Raw genomic sequence first — 23606 nt, 5'->3', positions numbered from 1 at the left:
CTTCATTCTGCTATTTCATGGCTGGAGTGGAGGAGTCCTACACATAATACCACATATAATTAGGTCTCCTGTCTTGTTAGACTGTGTTAGAGACTGTGTTAGGCAACACAGACAGAGCTGCAAATGTTTATACACAATACAGCCCTCGTTTATTTATTGTATTCACTGTCACAATTCTTAGAAGGAGTACGTAATGACGTACACACAACCAGCCTTACGTCACTGTACGTAAACATCTGCACACCGCCGTGCGCTCCTTTGTGTTTACAACACGCCGAAAGGCGGGGCTTGTTAGCGTCACGGACGACGTATGGGAGAAGTGCATGCCGGGAGTGGGGTGTTGTTGTCGCAGAAGGGTGAAGCTGAACGTCGCCATTTTGTGCGTAGAATAGGGTGAGGGGAAGAAAGGGAACATTGCCGGCTTTGTCTGCTAGTGCCGAGAAGCAGGCTGGCAAGGGTCGGGAACACTGGTAGGGCTAGGTGAGCTCGGCCTCCCTCTATCTCATCTCGGGACAGGTCGCCCCCCTCGGGATTCGCTTCGCCACGGCAGGAGAGCGGGGCGCCCGGCGGGGCGGGGGGGATACTTTGACATCCGCCAGCGGCCAGGGCGATAGAGGACTCCATCCTCGGCACAGGCGGAGGAACAAAAGCAGAAGAATGGAGGCAGACAGAGGGGAGCAGAGTAAAGGTGAGCGGACACGTGACACCGGTATACAGGAGGGCAATGAATGGGGGCCCCATGATTACATCCCAGGGGCCAATCCTTTGTGTGGGCTTATTCCCTGAGACACACTGCTAGTGTATTCCATTTTCATTCCATCACAGGCATTGTGTACATTCATTCAATAACTTGTATGTCTCCATATACCTGTACATAATGACCCCCATAATGACTCCTCTCTCAACATAATATGTACTCCAATGTGAATCACCAGGGATCCCCCCATCAGATATCATATGTGAATCACCAGGGATCCCCCCATCAGATATATGTGATCACCAGGGATCCCCCCTATCTGATATCATTATATGTGATCACCAGGGATCCCCCCCCCATCAGATATTATATGTGATCACCAGGGATCCCCCCATCTGATATTATATCTGATCACCAGGGATCCCCCCTATCTGATATCATTATATGTGATCACCAGGGATCCCCCCAGTACACCCAGGATTCATTTTTAATATGATTAATCCTTTTGTTAGTGGTTTGTTTGATATCAACTTTCTACATCCTGGATTCGTCAAAACATGTTCATGATTTTTTTTTAGAGAGCAGCCACAGCATAAGTAGAAAAGTCTGTCCTGCCAGCATGTTGTATGAAAGGATCCTTGGTTTCTGTATGGAAGCAGTGGTCCCTCTGCCTAGATAAGTAAAGCCAATGCTTTCAGCTGGAAAGTACTGAATGGAGAGATCTGGCTTTAAGCCGAGGATGTTGCACTTCTGTACTGAGACGCAGTAAGCAAGGGTCATTCTGTAATGAATGTCGGTAGTGGATGAGGTTTGCTATTCTATAAAGTATTTGTACATAAATAGGATGAATGTTATTTGAGATAACGATTGTGCTGGTCTTGGGGAAAAACGTAGCGTGTGTTAAGGGATCCCCCGGTGTCGTTCATCAATCTGGATTAATAAACATGTGCTGTTCTTTTCTATGGAGGAGAGCAGGGTGACACTCACTTGTCCTTCCTATAGAACAAAATGGTACTGTGTGTACAGAGCTCGTTCCATCATCATGACAGATCATTTCATGGGACAGAAGTCTGCTATCTGTATGGAGCTGTATACATTGAGCGTAATTTGAAGCTGCTGGAATGCTGTAGGCTAGGTTATATTGATGCATCCTTTGTTAATCAGTTGTGAGATGTTCAGTTTGTTTCTTAATGTCCTAAAGATTTTTATGCCAGGTCGGTTTGAAATAAAAACAAACTGGATTCTGTGTTCAGCGCAAATCAATTCCACTGCTTGGTGCACTGGGTCCTCTGTAATAAAGGATGCAGAGAGCACAAAGCTGCTGTTCCTGGCACACTTCAGGTGGTGGATGCCTGACCCCCTGCTTGGTGTTTTGGTTTCTTCTGCCGGTCCTGTGTGCTGAAAGAGGAAACTATAGATTGTAGTGAGCCAGCATCTGATGCCCATGAAAATGTTCAGGTCAGAAGTTGTAACGGATAATCTCAGACGCTGTGCCTTGTAACTTCATGGATTATGGTCCCTATGGCACAACTGCTGCACTTGTTCTGGGGGTTACGTATAAGAGAACATCAGTGATAAAGTGAAAGTAAACTGAACCTTCGCACATCCGTCGATGCATCCGGAGGTTTCCTGGATTGGGTCCCACATTGTCCTGGTATCCTTCTTGGTCCAAGCACGGAGAAAGCACTGGGCGCTGCCTTCTTTTTTGTCCTTCTTCCTCCTTCATATGTCATCCAATCTCGCACTGCGCAGGCACAATATCAGGTGATATAGATGGGGGCAAAGAAGAGGTCTGATCTCCCTCTGCACATACACAGAAGGAGCAGCCAGAAGCCTCCCGGGATGCGTGATGAATGTATCCACCTACCCAAAATAAAGAAGGTAATTTTTACATTATATAAAAGGGTTGTCTACTCCTTTTATGTAAGATAAAAATATTAGTTTACTTTAACTATTGTTGAACAAAACTCCCATCATCTTTCCCTGGCCAATTGCAGAATGCCTCATATGATGTGAATACAATACAGAATGCATTGTGTGAAGGGGAGACCAGGGGGCTTGTATAGAGATCACAGTTCTCATGTACGGAACTGACAGAAGCTTGAAGTGTCATTGTTTAATCTGGAGGGGTTTGCTGTAATAGAATGGAGAACAGGTAGGATTTTATTTTTTTTGCAGGAAGGTCTGCAGTCTGCATTTCAAGTTCTAAAAATGTAGAATCCTTAGCGCTTGACACTGTCAGGAATGTCTGATGCTTGGTCCTTCCCTGCACCCCTCACTGTTTTTCCATCTTCTGGCCCCTGTATCAAATATTAGTGATATAGGTTCTGCTTTATGGAATCACATCATGCTGTAAGGGAACAGGAACCCAGGGATGTGCAGTGTTCTCCCCAGCCACTTGTAGCCGGATGCACCACCTGGCACTCCTCAGTTACCACCCGGCTGAGTGGTTACTGAAGAGTTGGGTCACAATACATTAGCTGCCACCCACCTACAGCTTCCTATCAGCCAGCTGGAAAAGATTTCAGTGATAAATGAATGATGTGTGAGAAGTAAATGTCTGTAGACACCCTTACCTTGCAACATTTAGCTTGTTCTCACTTTCCCATTTATAAAATGGCATTTGTTTTGACTATCCAAATTGCTTTTTTTCATTGACTGCCAATAATATTTGTTCTCCTGCATCTTTACTATTATGTAAAATTGCTCCAAGGACTGTTCCTTTATTAAGAATAAAGCTGGCAGCAGGTATGAAATGCAGCACTTAGCAGGATTCCATGCAGTGTAAAGGAGAGCTGCTCCTGAGCTCTGATATGATGTGTAAGCCAAGCAGGGTAACTTTGTCTTTTCAAAGGCACGCCTGTAATTTAAATTGAACCTAAAGTGTAGTCTAATGTTTTTTTGTTTTTTTTTTTTAATTTTGGTTAGTGTAAGGTTAGGTGTGTCCCTGCTAGGAAAGTCAAAATGTTTTGCTTGTCACATAAACTGGAGGTTAGAGTAAGTTTTCCAATAGGGACATCCTGGTCCTGCAATGGTTGCCTTAGATGGGATTTCCTGTTTCTGTAGAAAAGGAAGGGAAGCCGATGTCTTCAATGAAACATAAAAAAAGAGTTCAAGGGTTGTGCTAAAACGTGAATGTATATTGTTCTGGCCTCTTTTGTATTGGCATGATTGTATACTGTTTTATGTAGTGTTAGCAGAACAATGAAAAGACTGCCATGCAGAAAAGAAGAAACTTTGCCTTTCCCCCAGAGAAAACAACTTGTGCTTTGAGTTTGAGTTATATCAGCATGAGTTATTGAGTTATAAGTGGTTTGAGTTATATCAGCATGTTGAAAAGTCATTAAAATTATTTGGTACTGATAATGGAAGTAAAGACCTATTTGGTCAATGTCTATATTTTTATCCAATTTATTTACCTATGTTTTTTTCAGATGGTGAAGTAAATGTTTTGGATGACATTTTAACTGAGGCTCCGGATCAAGATGATGAGCTTTACAACCCTGAAAGTGAGCAGGATATTAACGAGAAGAAAGGTAAATACACAAACATAGTTTAATCTTTTGTGTTATGATTTTCCCATATTTATAACCTCCACAACTGCTACAAATATGGACATAGTACATATGGATATGGAATATCTTTATATTTCGCTTCACTTGCACAGTTTTGGCCCTAAACAATATTTAATGGGGGCGAGAAATCGCAAATGGAATGTAGGATCAAACTTTCAGGTAAAGTTGATATTTGAGCAGACCTTTGTGCTATCACTGGCAGAAGCATAGTTTTACACGTGGTTACATGGGTCAAATCGTGAACATGTGTAAACCAGAGGGAGACCCCTGCTTCCAATTTCAGTTAAGCAGGCAGTTGATGAATAAATCTTTCTTTTATGTGAAAAGCTTTTGTCCACCTAAAACAAGTGTCTACTTCACAATAAACAGAGAAAACATTCTTTAAAGGAAACCTGCCCCAAGGTTGTAGTGCTGAACTCCTGAAATGCTAGTGGCTTGTCTGTTTCTTCGTTCAGTAATTGAGTACATTAACTTCACCTTATACATGTGACTTGCACACTCAAATGTCCATTTCTGCAGCTTTGCTTCTGATTAATAATAGAAATGAATGAAAAAAGGAAGCAAATTGGATTGTTTATCAAGTGCCAGAATCTGCTTGGTGGTTTATAAATCTAAAGAAGATTGTGAAATACTCCTTTTGCATAATTATTGCTTCAGCTTTCGTCTTATTTTTTTTGTACCAGGGTCCAAAAGAAAGAATGATCGCATGGAAATTTCTGATACCAAACGGCAAAAACAATCCTCCCACTTAGCAAGGCCTCCCCCGCAAAGGCTGTCTAGTGGCTCAAAGCGAGTAGTTAGCACTAAAGGAAAGCAGGTATCGGAATACAAGAATGATGACTATTCTAGACATGACAGAAGCAGAAGGCCTGAAAGTGATCGGAGAGTTCATCCCTCTGGCAGTTCTGGACGGGATGGATATAAAGGGTCACAGGAAAAAATCAGTACAAGGAAAAGAGAATCAGACAGGAGACCCAAATCTGCCACTCCTGATCTGTCATCTGAGGTAACAAGCGAATCTAGCAGTTTGTAATATTTTTTACATTAGTTTTAGAATTTACTGTCCTATTTATTAACACATGTATTTCACATTGAAACCAATATGAATTTCTACGTAAATCTGTTTTTCCTTATTGTTGGAAAACTATTTTAATAGTTATATGAATCAAGGAAACGCATCTCTTGTAGGTAACTGTGAGTTGAAAGTTTTATCTTTGTGTGGCTCAATCCCCAAAGCTTATGTCAAGGCTGCTCACAGTCTACTGTGCAGCAAATTTACGCTGCCAGATATTTGTGACATAGGTGTCCAGTAATGGTTATATTGTGTCAGCTTTCCACTAATCCCCTATACTTTTTTTTTTCCTAGTTTTCTAATGTTTTCCACCTTAGTATGTCTCTGTTTTTTTTTTTTTTTTAATCACCTTTGTATTATGACCACATTTTAGTACCCTTGTATTGTGATCCAGTGTCCCATGTTTTGTAAAGGATGGGATCATAGTAGAATTTATACTGAAAACCTATGGACATCAGCTTATTTGAACCATAGCACTTCTCCCTGCATCATGATGATACATGGTAGTAAACATCATGTAGAAGGCAAAAGTGCACTTTTGGCGAAAGACAACAGCTTGTCAATTCTGCTTGCAGAGGATTTGGAATGGAAAAGATTAAAGTAAAAAAAAACACAGTGTACAGGTCTTCTGATATAAGCTCTTTTGCCTTGCGCACAAAGCCCAGCAATGTCCTTCAGCATAATAAAAGAGCCATCACAGAGCCTCTACAAAGGCTGCTGAGCAGTTGTCTGACGGCTGAGCGGCTAGTAAAGTGTTGGGCAATGACCCGGGCAGAAAGACACTGGGGAGAACAGAGTTGTCTTTCAAAACTGTTCAAGGTTTTTCCTAGCATATTTTCTTTTATTTCTGGCTTTGAGAGTTGATAAGTTTAATTATCTACTATCCCAAACAACTGCACTCCGTATATTTTTTTTCTTCCTTTAACATGCTGTAAAGATACCTTAACCACAGAAACATGGGCTGTATTTAATACTTGTTTCACTGCCATAAGTTATTGGAAGCTGTGTAAACCATTGTTTGTAGCTGTGTTATTAGTGATAGCTTTCACTTGCCGAGGAGAGATGCTATTTATGTAGTAACAATTTGTTTTTTAAATTTGAACTTTTTTTTTTTTTTCTTTAGAAAATAAGACATGATTCAAGTAGGCGACCAAGCAGGTCCAGTCACTCATCTGATGCCAACTCTGATGACTATGGGTCGGAAAGGGACAGTGGTAGCAGTGAGTCTTCTGATGAAGAACAGGGAAACAATAGTGAAAATGAAGAAGGAATGGAAGAAGAGGATGATGGTGAGGAAGCTGAAGAGGAGGAGGGAGAGGAAGAGGAAGAAGAATATGAACCTGAAGAACATGAAAGAGACCAACGAGAAGGAAATGATTATGATACCCGTAGTGAGGCCAGTGACTCAGAGTCCGACTCTGCTTCATTCTCAGATGGAGACTCAATTCGTTCTGGTTCTGGCTCTGACATTTCAGGTAACACTCTTCTGAGTGTATTTATTTGAAGTTAAGCTTGTGCTTTAATTAGGCAATTTTATTTATTTATTTTAGTGTAAAAACCCATTGGTCCCGTGCCTGCCTGACTGTCAGTGATGCCTGTTGTAATTGCAATCCCCCCCCCCCACAAATGTTAAGAAGTTCTTCTAGACTGATTTCATCCACATACATGTCCAGCAGGCCATTTTCCTTGCTTCACATCACATGAGGGAATGCAGGCCGCAGTTTCCGTTAATGGTTTTTGGAAGAAAAAATATTAGGACATTAATGTGGGGTACATACTAAATGAGAACTACGGGCAAAGCACGCACTTTAAAATAGAACCAATTTCTTGGCCAGAGACACTACTGGAAATTTCTCAAAGTAGTCACTGGAAACTTGTCCCCTCCACTGTTTTTAGGAGTCTGTTAAGTTTATGATTTCCCCTCATTTTTTTGAACCAGTGGTTATCCATGAGAAGAAGAAATTACAACAAATGAAACCTGACAGTATTTTTTTTACTTTCCCCCAAAAAATCCAAAACCAGAAGAAAAGTTTTGGTTACTGTTGTGTTTTAAACAGTAAATACACAAAGTAAATAATAATTTGTCCTTTTAAGGTTTGTATTTGGTGACACTGAAAGAAAAAATTCTTCCCTGGTAACTAGGGCTGGTAATGATACCTCTCTACATATCATGCTTCTGTAAACTGTAACTTTGTGTACATCATGCAGTATGGCTTAATTCCTCAAAATCATCTAAATGTGTGTACATACCATTAAGGTGAAAAGTGAGATACATAAACATAATTTTCAGTTTTGTTTATAGTGACCTAATACTATGCTTGTTGGCATCAATATTTAATCAACACTGCAATATCAGGTCTTGACGTCTGAGCCGAACGAACTGTTTAGGTTTTATTCGGTCTGCTCTGTAGGTTTTCTGTTACAACTTCTCTAGTAGCTTTTGTTGTTCAAGCAGGTTCCATCCTTTCCTAATATATGAACATTGTAAACGGTTATTGAAAACAAAATACCAGAAGATCCTGCATACTGGATTTTCTGCAATTTTGCTAAAGAAAAAAAAAAGTTGGATTTACCTGCAATTTTCACCGTGGGTACATTCAGTTCAGAAGTTGCCTTTGCAGACAAAGTACATTTATTGAAAAACTATTAATCGGGAAAGGCAGTGTGTCTTAAAAATCACACATACCTATTTTTTTAGTTTTCGCTTGGGCTTATTATTTTTATAGACTGAACTATGACTACATGCCGTTTTAAAACAATTTTAAGCTTTGTTGCATGTTGGCCTCCTTTTATCGCAGATTTGGCTGGAGAATTAATGTCCACATAAGCAATATTTCTTCAGTATTGAGAAAATTTTTAAAATAACAACCTCTTGCAGGCATCCACAGAAGTATGAAAAGGCTAAGGAATCTTGGGGTATTTCATTTTCCTCTTCTTCAGGCAAAGTTTAAAGCTTAACTTCAGTAAAACTTGCATGTCAAAAATCAGAAATGTGTGGATGACTTAACAAAAACGCATGTTTTCTAGGTCATAAAGTCTTAAAGCTATTTATGCAGAACTAAACCTGTGATTACTCGCCTATCCCTGTTCCATCACTGGGCACTGCCATCTTCCACCATCTTTATTTCCCATAAACAATCCTAGGGCATCTTGTTTGGCTGTGCTAGGATGACGTAACTCTCATGCAGATGCAAGTTCATTCATTCCTGGGACCCACAAGCAAAGCAAAATTTGACAGCTAGGCCAGAATCAGAAACAGTTTTTGCATAAAGGGACAGGCGATGTCTGTATACACACAATATTAAAGATATACAAACAAAAATGTGCATTCTGGCCTGTCACTAATGTGAAAACTGATGGGGTATGGCCCATGACACCATATTCATAATGACAGTGCCAAGCAGTAAAGGACATCTTTACAGACATTACGACATGTTTGACACCTGTTTAACATGTCACAACCAAGCACATTTAAACCAGAAAACCATTCACACTTTATGATTTAACTTCACCCTAATATCACTCAAAATTATATGGTTGGGATGCATACCATGTTCTTAAGTGGCAAAAAACTGATAAAAAAATTGGTTCAAACTGCAAGCCTTTTTCCACTTTTAAAATGTATTGTGGTAGTATGCCAGTCATAAATCAGTATATTGTATTCCTTTGAACATGAAAGGTGTTTAGGTTGATAGCTAGTGTTGAGTTGGTTGTGGTGTGTCCCTTATTGTACACCATGAAGAACTAATAAATTGTAACATTTTACAATTTATGTAACAAAAGGTTCTGTGCACCCTCACCTAGTGTTACACTAACATGGTCTAAACAGTTATGTTTTAATATGACATTTCATTAGAAAGAAATTGGTTTTATTTTTTTATATTCTTACAAATGCATTTTTGAGATTAAAAAAAATAAAACTCTGGATCATTTTGTACATTATATATTTTAAGTTTCTTGTGCATTAGTTGAATTGTTTATGGTGCAGGCACTGTGACATGTATTTCAGCAGTGTAGTTGCTAGATCTTAGGAATCTAGATTCTCGTTATGTTCTGATTATTTGTTGCCTTTTGATGGGTGGTTAGAAAACCAGCCAGATTAGAGTTTGCCTGTTGGAGCACAGAGACCCCCTGCCATTCTTACATTATTTTTTCACATATTTTCTAGATGAGAAAAAGGAGGAAAGGAAAAGGGCTAGAGGTATTTCTCCAATTGTGTTTGATAGAAGTGGAAGTTCTGCATCAGACTCTTATGCAGGTATTATTTCCTTTATTAGACACTTGTTCAGATTTCTTCCACGCAAGGGAATTTTAATAATAAGTTGAGCTTGTGAAGCTCATCTCTGGCATATTTGCAACTGCAGTTTAAGATGGAGGGGGGAAGGTGAGTGAAATATTCATCCTTCGCTTCCTTTTGTTTACTTTCCCAAGTATTAATGCATCTCAAAAGTCTCCAATAATGGATTGGAAAGGCTGTTTTACTGAATGTTTCATCAATGCATCCTTAAGTGTCACTCTGTTACCTTGCAGTGTTATAGAGTAAACCCAGGTATGACATGGCCTTTTAGTAATTTTAGGCATGTAAATCACTGACACAGTGATGCTGAAAATTGATCATTTTCTGCATCATGTTGTTTTCTTTGCAAATTTACCAATTCCATAAAAGCCTGATCTTGATAACATTCTGTCTGTACTGATTTGATTAAAACAAGTAGTTGTATTAAAAATGTATTTTTTGTCTGAAGGCACAATCTGAATACATGTACTTTGACTAAATGCAGGTTCAGAAAAGAAGCATGAAAAATTGCCCTCTTCCGTTCGTGATGTTCGAAAAGGTATCCTTTAAATTTTTCCCTTTCCTCTTTTTTCCCCTTTAGAAGTTTGTCTGTTATGAAGTATGATCAAATCACTAGTGCATTTGTTTATTGCCCTCTAACCAATACTACCCTATAAACCCCTCACCCAGCTGTTTGCTTAGCTCATTGTGATGGTCACGGTGGCCTCCCCTGTTTACTTATTCTGGCTGGAAATTTTACTTATAACTGACTGAGCTCTTGAACACTTGAATGAGACTGTTGACACATAACATACAGCATTGTTATATTCTGTGGGAACTTCTTGCGCAAGCAGACAGCCATGCAGGTTTCATCCTGAAAGATATGAGCAGTAAAATCGGCCATGCAGACACTATTAAGAAGCTGGGTAGATAATTTCTAGGTTAGCTTGGATTAGAGTGCCATGGAGTGTGGTCTAAGAGTGCAATGCATGCATTTTTTTTTTCTTGAAGAGCATTCATCCTTTTAGCAAACTTGATGATGAAAGGGGAATTATAAATAGTTTTGAACTCTCATTTTGTAAAAGTTGCCCTTTTGCTTTCTGTTGTATTTTCCGGACAGAAAATGTGAGAGTTAAATCTCCCCAACTGGACCCAGACAAACTACCCAAAAAATCTTTAGAGATTTTACCATACCTATCCTACAAAATCTATCCTGGGAAAGCACTGTAAAGACCTAGTTATCAACATATGACTTGTACTTGATGTACTCTATCCATATACAGTCCATATTTTCTCTGTAGTTATTTGTGTGGCTCATATCTCTATAGCTTTTAGTATTAATATTACACAGTATTTATATGACGCCGACATATTACTCTTTACAAACTCCATAGTCATGTCACTAGCTGTCACGCAAAGGAAATTACAATCTAATGTCCCTGCCATAGTCATATGTCTTTAATACAGTCTAAGGTCAATTTGGGGGGAAGCCAATTAACCTAACTGCAAGTTTTAGGAATGTGGGGGGAAACTGGAGTACCCCGAGGAAACCCACGCAAACACGGGGAGAACCTGCAAACTCCATGCAGATAGTGCTGTGGCCAAGATTCGAACCTGGAACCTAGCGCTGCAAAGGCCAGAGTGCTAAACTTTGAGCCACGTTGCTTTTGGTATGAAATACCAGCATGAAACATCTGGGAAAATGTCTTTATTTAAGCTTTAGAGTATTCTGCTATATTTTATAATACTCCATGGTTGCTGTATGGATAAATTTCATGTTTGTGTTTTGAATTGCAGTCAAATAATAAGGACACATTAGGTGGTTCTTTGTCCCATTTCTAAAGTGTCTAAAACCATTTGAAAACATTAGAAATTACCTTTTGGTTGCTGTTTACCTTTCTTCTACTTGATGGAATGATAGATGTCCCAGGGGCTGATAGTTGACGGCGCGTGAGTCCAGTGAACTTTATGTTCATTTCATTAGTTTCCTTTTGTGTAAATTAGCTCAATTGTGTTTTGATATGTGCAGACAATGTCCTTGTTATTTGACACTTCGCTTCTCACATTATAGCAAAACGTACTAGTTATTTAATAGCAATGTATGCCAACATAAATTAAAAGTAGTGTTTTTATACCTATCGAAAAGCAAGATCATTTAGAAGGTCCCTGTAAGAATTTTATTTATTTTATTCAAACCTAAATTATTAGTGGGTGGATTTGTAAACTTGCTTGATGGCTCCAGAATATTTGCAAAGGAAAGATAAATTGGGAGTTAAACTGTACATTAGAATGTTATAAAGGTGTTTTAATAGCAGGTTGTGTGAATGCACTAATTATATATTGTATGCTTGTTAATAGTACATTGCAAAGAAAATATTACATTTGAAAGTTAGACAGTATTGACCAAGCGAGACATGTTGGAAAAATATTCATATCCTTTATTAATATAGATAACTCAGTTTCTGTATGTAGCATTCTTCTGCATCTGCTGCCTGTTTTAAAGAGCTGCGGTTTTATTTTAAAGAAGATGAATAATGAAAAGATTTTTTTTTTTTATACTTATGTTTTGTTTTTCAGAGCGAATCAACAAAATTCGGTACATTCTGCAGGATGCTCGTTTCTTCCTAATAAAGAGCAACAATCATGAAAATGTTTCATTGGCTAAAGCAAAGGTAAGAACTTTAGCAGGAGACCATAGTTTGACCTCCATAGTTAAATGAACCTCACCATATGAGATTTTTCAGAACTCACAGAAATGGGAGAAGGGGAAAATGGTGGCCTGTTCCATGAGTTTAGCTAGTAATGTGTGGAAGGAAAACTTACTATAGTAAACTTACAAAATGTCCCAAGTACTTCTGTCTGGACCACCTTACTTTGCGTTATTTATTTAAATGTTTCGATTGGTAAGAGAGATAATTGGTTTATCCCCAGTGCACTGTATGTAAATATCAAATTTTGTGGTGTGTGTGATTTCCCCCCCATTCAAAAAGATCAAGTTCATTGTGTGCAGAGATTGATGGAGAGCCAATAGTGACCTGACAGATCAGAGTCTCTTCAGTCACAGAGCTCAGTAGCTGCTATATGTTTTTTTGCATAGTCCCACATATTTGGCCCACCCACTGCATAAAATGGATGTGCAATGTATAAGCGCGTTTAGCCTCTTAAACCAACTAAAACTTTTTTTATTAGCAATACTTATCAAGTTTGTAACAGGGCTTACTCTAATGGTAGCAATTTATTAATTAATATATATATAATATAATATAATTTTTTTAACCTTTTTTTTTTTTTTTTTTTTTCTAAAGGGTGTTTGGTCTACTTTACCAGTAAACGAGAAAAAGCTTAACACAGCTTTCAGGTCTTCGCGGAGTGTTATTTTGGTGTTCTCTGTTAGAGAGAGTGGAAAGTTTCAAGGTAGGAGATTGACCTAACTCAGTTTGTATTTTTTTTTTGTTTTTTTTTTTTATCAGTCAGAAATTATTAAAAAGTTTGATTTTATTTAAGGATTTGCACGGCTGTCATCTGAATCTCACCATGGTGGGTCACCCATACACTGGGTCCTTCCAGCCGGAATGAATGCAAAGATGCTTGGTGGAGTATTCAAAATAGATTGGATTTGCAGGTAAGCTGATTTTGATTCAGATACTGACTTTCTCCTAGTATTTTATCTTACAGTTCTATGTGGTTGTTAGGTGATAAGGACCACCTTCTTGGTTTAATGTGGACCATTCTATCTTTTCTGGTATAGGAGGGAACTGCCATTTACAAAATCTGCTCATCTTAATAACGCATGGAATGAAATGAAGCCAGTGAAGATTGGACGTGATGGTCAGGTTAGAGTAATACTTTTTCGAATTTCAAGCTGATGTCTAGGCGTTTTCCAATTTCCCAGTACCTGCTTGTTTGGCGGCATATTACCCTGATATTACCAAAGAGCAATATTCCTCTAACATTAGCCACAAAAGTTAATTACTGCAGCACTTGATATTTTCAAATCTAAAATCTTGCCCAGTGGCTTATAAACAACCAATCAAAAATGCAATTAGGATACAAGAACCTTAATACTTTCAAGTTTTGCGCACAGTGATTCTATGTTGATGTCATGCTTAGCTAGTCCTTAATGAAGTGGTTATTTTAGATCCTAAAATTTGTATTTTCATTTTTAGATCTGTTACTATTACCTTGCAAATACCACCCAGTATATGGTACAGATGCATCTTAAAATACAGGGCTTGATTACTAAGCCACATCTGGTTCAAATCATAAGGCCTGTTAACTATAGTGCCTATGTAGTGCTTTACTTTTATTACATTTTGCTATTGTCTACTTGGTTATTCATTTTAAAAGCCAAATAAAAGGTGGGTGGGAGCACAGTTCAACAATGCTATGGGAAATCTAGGAAGCCGCTGGGATCTGGGACTTCTCCCCTAATTTAAACTGGTTCATCCTAATACCCAAAGCTGTTTTTTTTTCTTTCTCTGTTTTAAAATAACTTTTTTTTTCCTTAATACTCATCAGCCACTGACATACTTGCTGAATATTAGCCCAGACTCTTAACCATTTTTTTAGGTGCTCAACCTTTCCTGGTGTAGTACGTGGTAAAGACCATGTTAACAATTTTAAAGTGACCCTGTGCCCAGACTATGCACACTAACCTGTTTACAGAATATTACCAAGCCATAACAGAGTGTTCAATACAAGCCCTTATTTACTTTTAATAATACGTATTAGTATTAAATTTTATCTTCAACATTCACAGAAGATGTACTAAAATCTTAGTGTGTTTTTTTTCTATTACAGCAGAATCTTGGCAGTCTGTCAGCCCTCTAATGTAAGCTTCTATCTGGTGTTTGAAAGCTGGTAGGAACTGGCTAGTCTGTGTGATCTTTAATGCTCTTTGAGAATTGATTCTCATCACAATAAACTGCTACCAGTCTAAAATCTAAACAGTTATAGAATTATTTCCATAGGGCAAAAAATGCAACCTTCTTGGTTCTCCATGCTATAAATAAGTTTTGATTTGGGATCTTCTTAGTCTACATAGTGGATGCACAGATTGTAAACATGATTAATCTTTATCCAGAAATGTTTTTTTTTTTTGTAAACTATTGCATTTGTTTTATCTCCCTTTTGATGGTTGTTTTCAGGAAATTGAACCAGAATGTGGGACCCAACTCTGTCTTCTGTTTCCAGCGGATGAAAGCATTGACTTGTATCAAGTCATTCACAAAATGAGACACAAGAGAAGAATGCATTCACAGCCCCGATCCCGAGGCCGTCCCTCACGTCGAGAGACAACAAGAGATGTGGGAAGGTTAGAAACATTCTTTGGACTGATAATAGGCACTTGTGCTGGAGTAACATGACGGACAACACAGCACATTGCGATGCCAGTGATGAAGAGAAAAAAATCCTCACATCAAGCTGCAGGGAAGAGTTTGTGGCTTCATTGAGGATTTCATTTTGGTTCCATTCCTTCTGCCCCTTCCACAGTTCATTCCCCCCCTCAGTCCCACTTTGCATTCTGTTTGTCAAGTACCAGCAGAGGAGGTTACCGCTACAGGGAAAAGTCATTCAAGAGCAGCTGTTTAAGATTAGTATAGATTAGATCTGTTCAATTCAGAAACCTCACAGATTGTAGCCAGTACGATTGAGCAATTTAATCTATTAACCTATTACAGAAAGAAAGTATGTTTAATTTCTTGTGAAAAGCCTTTTCTTTCAGGTAAAACCCTGGATATCCCCTGTCAGATATGGGACTTATAGAATGGATCAATAATGGTGTTGCAGAAGATGCCACCTCCTCTTGGGGAGATAAAGCTTTAAAAAAAAAAAAGTTGCTTTGTTTTCAAGAGGAGCCTTGTTGGGACTATTTCCATATGGCTTCACCATGATGTGTTTAGAAGCAGATTGAAAAATGGGCTCTATAAATATCCCCACAGTGAATACATCTTGCTGAGCTCCCGAAACTGCTGTAGGTATGGAAAGGGGAGCAAGTTGCACTTGGAGACCCGGCAACATACCAGAAAATGTGGCTGTTGCTGTGTCTGTACATCCCTTCCAGAGATGCTGGCAATACCTGTGGACTGTAAATGTTGTAGTGGATCGACATGGTTATTTCTCCCTGCTTTATGAACTTAACATCATGTACCAGGAAAAAAGAGGGTGTTACTTGGTATCAGAGTTGGAGAAGGCTTTCAAAGAACTGATGCTTAAAAGTCCTTCAGCCAACCACCCTTCCCTTGTTTAGGCTAATTGCATAAGTTAATGCTAAAAGGTTTCTTCTAAGGACTGGATATGTTGGTTTAAAGGGGTGCACCTGTGGGTATTCTTTGTCAGATAGAATGGTCCAGCTCCAGTGTCCCTATTCCTTTCAACTTAAAAAGGACACAATTAGGTAGGCGGAACCCTGACAGAGCCCCCTATTTCAGTTCTTTTCTACTTTAATTTTTAATTTTTTTTTTTTTAATTATTTTTTGCGTTTATATGGACTGAGCTCAACGAAGTTGAGGTTTCCTTTTACACTAATGAGCCTTAACAAGTGACCTCTTTTACGCCAGTTTTGCAATGGACTGCAAAATATATTGTAACAGCACTACACCTTCCCATGTCCGCCTTGTATATGTGCGAGTTACAGCTTAAAATCCTTAGTGGACTACTATATGAACTGTTGCTATATTTTATACCGGTCATATATGCACTCTACAAGAAAGCGGTATGTTCCCTCTTTACACCAGCTTTTCATTTTTGATCATTTAGTTGGTTTTGCTGTATGTGCAATTGATATGATTCTTGTTCAGAAAATATCAAATCTACAGACAATTTAGAGGAGCTGATTAATCCAAGGTAATATATAGACAGGACCTTAACTGGTCATGCTCTCATGTTTGTGTAGGTTATCCTTAACACTTGTTTTAGCTACTGATGATGCTGTTAACTGACATAAAAGTATTTTAGAAGTTTATTCTGTAACAGTTCCAACTAGAAACTGTTCTTTAAATCCATTTTGGTTTCTGTAAGGCATTATTAGCATCTAAAGGTAGATGATTAGGTGTTTTTAATGGTTATTTATCATGCAAACCTAGCCACTTAACTCCAGCATTCTGTTTTCTGAACTGAAAATAGTCTACCAGATTTACCATTTTCAAAAAGTATAAGGATGCTGCAAAAAATATCCATGCTGCATTTTTGACCTGCAAATTCTGCTGTCATATTTGCATATCTCAAGCCTTTGTTCTTGGTTTGTGTCATTAAACTGTTTCATGCAATCTTCAAATCTTGACCATTATCTCTCAAAATGTAACATTTTAGTTATACACAGAATTAGGCTCTAGATTTTGTAAAAAAAAATATATATATATATAAGTTTACTGCATATTCGGCTGCTTTCAGCAGCAGATTGTGCTCCTTTAAAAGTGTTGCCTTATCTGTTGTGTGTAACTTGGATTTGTTCCTGATCTGCCTAAAAACAGGATATATTCACACATTTGTCACTTGAAGTATATCTAAAGCCATTTTTTGCTTAATGTAATCTATGGGGAAAGGTTTTTTTTTTTTTTTTACTTCTCAAAAGGAAGTGGGGAAAACTATCTTTAGTATAAATGATTCCTGGTATGCAGTTGGTACAGTTTACCTCATTGGAAGATTTTCTGCTATGATACGGTTTCAATGACCAAGTACTGTTTTTTTTTTTTTTTTTCTTTGTTTTCAGTCTGGTGAAATTAATAATTAGGAGGAATAGAATAGGCATGTCCAATAGGGACACAGTAAAAAAAAAAAAAAAAAAAAAAAAAACAGGAAGTGATTACAAAAAATAAAGGAATGGCTTTAGATACACTTGAAGGGAACAGTGCTGCAGGTCCATGCTGTCAGTTTAGGTAGTTTTAAGTCATAATGTATAAGCTGATAATGCTACCAGTAACATTTTTATCGAATGTTGACTACTTTTTAGACTCATGCAGTAAGCTTTATCATGTGGTCCATGTGCATTAAATATTTATGTTTATGATGGTGTGTGCACAGTACATAAAAAGGAAACTGGTGTTTACAAAATACAAGAGTACAAGTAATATTAAAAGGGTGTATTGTTAAATATACTGACATCAAGTGTTGTATATAATCATAAATCGCTGTAGTTTTTGGCTGAGTTAAAGGTACTCTTAATGGCTACAATTTGAATCTACAACATCAGTTCTGTTTGTGCTTGGCTTTATGGTTATGGCACAACAGACTGGCTTTCTTCAGGTATGTACAAACGCAAATGTCAACAAGTTTTCTGTTTAATTCTAACATTTAATTTGTATAGGCGTCGACCAGAAGATTATGATATTCATAACAACCGAAAAAAACCAAGAATTGATTATCCACCAGAGTTTCACCAAAGACCAGGTTATTACATTTTGCTATAGAGTTTTTTCCCCCTTTTTGATGTTAAAGAATGCAAATATAAACGTTGTATTGGTAAATTGATATGAAAACACACACATTCAGCTAAGCTGATGGAGGTAGTGAAGAAAATAGAAGTAAACATGCGGCGTAGTCCTATGTGTCAGAATCAAACATTTCACCATAGTGCTATAAGGTAAGGCCTAATATTTTGTGCAAAATGGCAAAAAATGCAGGAGAAGAATTGGCCATTGATATTTGGGGAAAATGTAAGTGTTCTGGCATTTTAGAGGTTTTCCTTGCATTGTGCATAACCTAAAAAATCCTCCGTCTGTTCCCAGGAATTTGGCCTTATGCTGGTCCAAAACTAGAAAGTATAAAATACACTGTATGGAAAGTATTTATAAAAGTCATAAATCTGACAATCACTGAAATGTTCCCTGGTGGAGAATCCATTTCTTTCATTGAAACAGAGGGTCCTTGAAGATTCTCCACCAGGGAATGTTTCAATGAATGTTGGATTCAGTTCTTTATAAGTACAACCCTATGTTTTCTTAATTAATGCTATTTTTTTAATAAAGATTTGAGGTTAGGAGGGCGCATTGCCCTAACATGAGGTGTGAGCCAAAAGTTCCTGGAATGTATTTATTAAAAATTGTACCATCTACATAATAAATTAGCTGACATATCGCCTTCAAAGTATTCTCCTGCTGCATTGATGCACCAGTCCCTGAGCAATTTCAATGCTTCGGAGCACCCATGGAAATGATGCTGAAGTTGTTTCCATTAAGCTTTTAGACATTTTATCTTAATTTGCTTTTTTTTTTTTAGATATAATTGCTGATTAACAGATTTCAAAGGCCTGGTTTAATAAAGTTCTCCAAAGCTTGAGAATATAACCTTTATCAGTGAAGCAAGATGATCCAGCAAACCTGGAATGAATTTTGTAAGCAAATGTTTTTAATCCAGGACCAGATCCATTCCAGGTTTGCTGGATCACTCACCTTCACTGATAAAGGTTATATTTCTCAGCCTTGGAGAGCTTTAATAAATCAGACTCACTGTGTTTTTATTAGGTCATCAGGCAATTTCTAAGTTGCCTAATACAACTGATGTTGCGCTATGTGTGATCCACATAATAATGATCTAATTTTTGTTGAAACAGGGTTTGTTAAGGATCCACGCTTCCCTGAAGTAGACAGGTAGGCATTATTTTTTTTTTTTTTTTTTTTTTATCAAATTTTTATGTTAAAAACCTGTTCTAATGATTTTTTTTTTCTTCGCAGAAGGTTTACAGGAGTCCGCAGAGATGTATTTTTAAATGGAGTAAGTTCACTTCCATTTTGCCTTAATGCTCTGTGTCCATATAAAAATGTACCTGTATAAAAATGTAATTTCTGTATTTAATGGTACACCTGTCAAAGAACAAGATACAGAGCAAGGTTATAAAAGGTACCTGAGTGGGACAGTATTTAGTCTAACCTATATTTACTGTATGTAGATGTTGTGTACAGGACTTTTTTACTCCTTTAATGTTGGTACAACAAGAGAAATTTACCAGTGTTTTAAAATGCTCAGACTTTATTTATTTTTGTAGACAAAAGCTTAGTTATCCTGTATTTGACAGAACTTCTGAAATTTCTTTAGTAGCTGTAAATCTGATCCCTTTACCAACTGCTTATATGCCAAGCCTGTTTTATAGCTCTTCCCCACTAAATCAGTTATATGCAATCTGAGCTTTTACCAGAGCTGTTTTTGTCAGCAGCAAAACTCTCCTTTTTTTTTTTTTTTTTGTCCCGACCCCTTTGTAAGGACATGATTAATGATTGAACAAATATTAGACCTAGATAGCAATGTGTTCTTTGTAAAACAAGTCAGCTGTGTCCATGTTTTTTCGTTGATCATTTTCATAATAGTTCTTTTGCCACCACCCTTGAGAAGTTTAGAGGTTGACTCAAAAACCAAAAAACTGAGGAAAAAAAATAGATGTTGGAGGCTCTCAAAAAAAAATTGAATAAAATGTGCAAGTAATTGTAATGTTGTAGTGAGCTGCCCAATGCAAAAAAACTTTGTGTCCTAGAGAGTATTCTGTTTTGTTATATGATTATTCAGAAAAAAAAAAAGATTAATAATTGTACAGTTAGTAATGTGATTTATTTCTAATTGAAATGTGTTTCGTTTTCAGTCCTACAATGATTATGTGAGAGAATTTCATAACATGGGACCACCTGCTCCATGGCAAGGAATGGTTTGTACAGTTACTTTTCAATATTGAACAATTTTATTGCCCTCTATAGATACTATGGAACAACAAACTTGGAGACTTTTTTTCCATGTTTTAATCCTGATTATTTATTAAACTTAATTGGAAAATAGACTCTAAGATCAGTTGCTATTACTGTAGAAGACTGTAAATTAATTGGTGTTACCTGCTCCTTTCTGCAATAACCACCTGCCTGAATGGCCTATGTTACAAATGAGACTTGAGTTGTTAATATTAGACAGTATTTAAATAGTGCCAGCATATTAATTAGTGCTCTACATTAAATAAGTTCCACCTAAAACATATTTAAAACTGAGCCCTAGTCAGCACCTAAAATGTACCCTCAGTCTGCTCACTCTTCCACCTTTGTGTCCCTTAGTACTTTGTTTTTATTTTTTTTAAATAAGTTTACCCGCTGTGGAATTATTTCTCCCATTTACTGAAATTGGGGCCTTACACTTCCCTCCCCCTTCTGTAAGGAAGTCTCTCAAACTGTTTTTTAACAACCTTTGTGCAATCAGCTGCGACAGAGGAGAGCTGATAATAAAGGTTATTGACAAACCTTGGCTCCTTTGTCTTGTGTCCATGCTTTTGCAGGGGTTGCAGCCATGTGGTATTATGACTTGCCACAATAAAGTGCATGTTTAGCAGAAGTCTTTGTTAAATAAACACCATGATGGCTATCATTCAGCAAGGACAGGATTTTTGTTTTGGATTTTCTTGTGTTTTACAAATAATGTATTCATTTATATCATATTAATGCTTATGTACAAGTATCACTAGAATACACGAGCAAGTCAGAAATTATGCAAGTTTCCTTAAATGTTGCTTTAAGTAAGCAGCCCTTATATCATGTTTGTAGATGTTGGTATTTTCCCCCTAAGCTTTTCAATATTCTTAAGATTTATTTGAGCTATTTTTCTTTCTTCAGCCTCCATATCCTGCAATGGAACAGCCTCCTCACCACCCATATTATCAGCACCATGCTCCTCCTCCTCAGGCTCATCCACAGTTTTCAGGTCACCACCCAGGTCAACACGACACTCGATATCGGGACAAACGGGTTGTAAGTCATCAGGGTTAAAGACTTTCTTTGAATTGCAAAAAAGATGTTGGCGACTTGCTTTCTAGGGGTCCTTGTGCTGCTTTCAATCAACCTGCATTTTCCTGACTTCAAACTATCTCTGCTCACTCCTTTTTGTTTTTACAACTATTAATCCAGCTTTAATTAAATTTTTTAGCTTTACTACACATACTAATAGGAATATTAAGGGCTGTATTACATTATCAAGATAACTTTGCAAATATTTATATGTAGTTAAAGTTGGAATTTAACTGTATTTTAACTGTATTTTTTAGTTTTTGTACATGTTTTTGTAAAAGTCTACTCACAGCCACAAGATATGTTATTGCATTCTAAGGTATAATTTCCCTATCATATATTGTACTGTTTTACCACTGTCAGAATTAATTATCCAATTCTTTTTCCTTTTTGTCAGCACGACTATGACATGAGGGTCGATGACTTTCTAAGACGTACTCAGGCTGTTGTCAGCGGGCGAAGAAGCCGTCCTAGAGAGCGGGAGCGGGAACGTGAACGAGAGAGGCCCAGGGACAACAGAAGAGACAGAGGCCGTGAACGTGATCGAGACAGAGAAAGAATGCGTGACAGAGACCGGGGAGACAGAGGCAGATACCGAAGATGATTTTTCCTGCATTGGTTATGTGCACATGAAATATTTGCTTTTTTCCTTGTCTCTTGTGTGTTTACAAAGTAGCAACATTTCTGGTAAAGCTGTCTAATTTAAAGAGTTACAAATAGCAAGCTACTTTTTGTTGGCTTAAATCCTTTGTTCATGCACATATTGTATTAACTGGATTAAGCTTAATATGGCTGAGACAGTGCACATTGCAATATATTTGGAGATGAGCCTTTTTTTAGAGGGAAAATTATACATACCTGTGTAAATGTTTCTGTATATTTTCTGAGCTTTTCTCCATATCAGTCAGCTGTGCATAAATCATTAAACACTTTATTTATAAAGTAATGGAGGATAAGTGATACATCAGAAACTGACGTTTACTCTTTGTTTTTTTTTTTTAAATAATGCCCTTCTGCCTCCCTAATATACTACAATTGATTCTGTGAACACAATGCTGCTATGAAGTATGCAATTTTTTGAAGGCTAAACTGAATGGCCGAAAAGGTGGATCTGATGTTTCCCACTCATTACAAGATGATGAAAGCAATACTTTTAACCATATTACATTTTTAATAATTTTTGTTTTTTGATTGGTGCTCCACCTTTCCTGTCTCATTTTCAGACTCCTTAATGAGAAGTAGAGACTGTATGTTGTATGACCATGTTGGCTTTTCTCTCATTTTGTATTAAATTTATAACATGTATAATTTGTAACTGCAGTGGTTTTTTAGGGCATTTGACAGCAGATGTTCAGCTCATTTTCCTTTGCTGCGACACCTCTTTTCTTTTGTGTAGTCTTATCTAATGCATTATACTGTGCCATTTTTATAATAAAACCACTGTGGAAAGATTATGCTTGTCTTTTTCTTCAGTGGGTCAGTGAGATCATTATCTTCTTGTTTTGTATTCTATACTGTTGCAAATAAAGCTGAGCAGCAGCAAAATATAATGCTTTGTTTTTAATTAGCGTATATAGTGGGGGGTTATAAACCAAGATTTTTACCCCTCAAAATGCCAGTACAAATAAGTTTTGGTTCATACTTGATCCATATTACTTGTTAGTGTGTAAACAACCTTCTATGACACGGGCTTGTTACCCACTTCACATGAGGATACACCTATAATGTACAAAAAGTCATTTAGGAGCTAGTGACCCATTATAACAAGCTCAAAAGTAAAAAATACCTTAACCTGTAAAAAAAAAAAAAAAAAAAAAAAAACGTAATTTACATTTTTCCCTTTTTAAATGTTTTAAATATACCACCCCATGGATGTATTTACATTTTTTTTTAATTGAAACTACAGTTCCTAATGTTCTACATTTTACACAGGATTTATACTAGTATAAAGCATTTTCCTGTATTTTAAGGTAAAAAAAAGTACCTTATTTTCAAGTACAGTATATATGGTATACATTCATTAATACATGGTTTTGTTTTTACAATACAGCCAGTACAAGAAATAATTCATCCTGGTACCACCACATGCAATCCCCATACAGCAGAGCTCCTAATGCTATAAGGGACAAGTAGTAAAAGCCATTTAGGGCAAGTTGCCTTGGTAAGCACGGGATAAAAGCACAGTGAAAAATTGTGTCTGCATGAAGCAGAAACCACATTCAAAGAGCTGTAAAAC

General features: G+C 37.3%; 1 protein-coding gene across 3 annotated transcripts; it reads left to right on the top strand.

Annotated features, from left to right (window-relative positions):
• The first annotated feature begins 315 nt into the window (after positions 1 to 315).
• YTHDC1 (YTH N6-methyladenosine RNA binding protein C1) lies at positions 316 to 22822 on the top strand. Of its 3 annotated transcripts, XM_072405537.1 has the most exons (17): positions 316 to 688; positions 4132 to 4233; positions 4956 to 5278; positions 6468 to 6819; positions 9513 to 9602; positions 10126 to 10179; positions 12198 to 12292; positions 12926 to 13034; positions 13125 to 13242; positions 13369 to 13453; positions 14768 to 14934; positions 17926 to 18008; positions 19171 to 19207; positions 19292 to 19331; positions 20191 to 20253; positions 21200 to 21334; positions 21768 to 22822. In XM_072405537.1, the coding sequence occupies exons 1-17, from the start codon at positions 658 to 660 to the stop codon at positions 21972 to 21974; spliced, it is 2091 nt and encodes a 696-aa protein (XP_072261638.1). In that variant the 5' UTR covers positions 316 to 657; the 3' UTR covers positions 21975 to 22822. The 3 variants fall into 3 exon arrangements, with proteins under 3 accessions (XP_072261638.1, XP_072261640.1, XP_072261639.1); XM_072405538.1 differs by lacking the exon at positions 9513 to 9602 and having other exon boundaries at positions 317 to 688; XM_072405539.1 differs by lacking the exons at positions 9513 to 9602; positions 10126 to 10179.
• The last annotated feature ends 784 nt before the right edge of the window (positions 22823 to 23606 follow it).

This window comes from Pyxicephalus adspersus, chromosome 3, assembly GCF_032062135.1.
Source record: "Pyxicephalus adspersus chromosome 3, UCB_Pads_2.0, whole genome shotgun sequence".
NCBI lineage: Eukaryota > Metazoa > Chordata > Amphibia > Anura > Pyxicephalidae > Pyxicephalus > Pyxicephalus adspersus.
The sequence above is the reverse complement of the archived record's forward strand: the minus strand, read 5'-3'. Positions and strand labels throughout refer to the sequence as shown.

Coding starts and splice junctions, on each gene's coding strand:
- YTHDC1 (XM_072405537.1), top strand. CDS start 658: ATGGAGGCAGACAGAGGGGAGCAGAGTAAAG. Junction 10,180..12,197: donor CGTTCGTGATGTTCGAAAAG/GTATCCTTTAAA, acceptor TTTGTTTTTCAG/AGCGAATCAACAAAATTCGG. Junction 13,454..14,767: donor AGATTGGACGTGATGGTCAG/GTTAGAGTAATA, acceptor GGTTGTTTTCAG/GAAATTGAACCAGAATGTGG.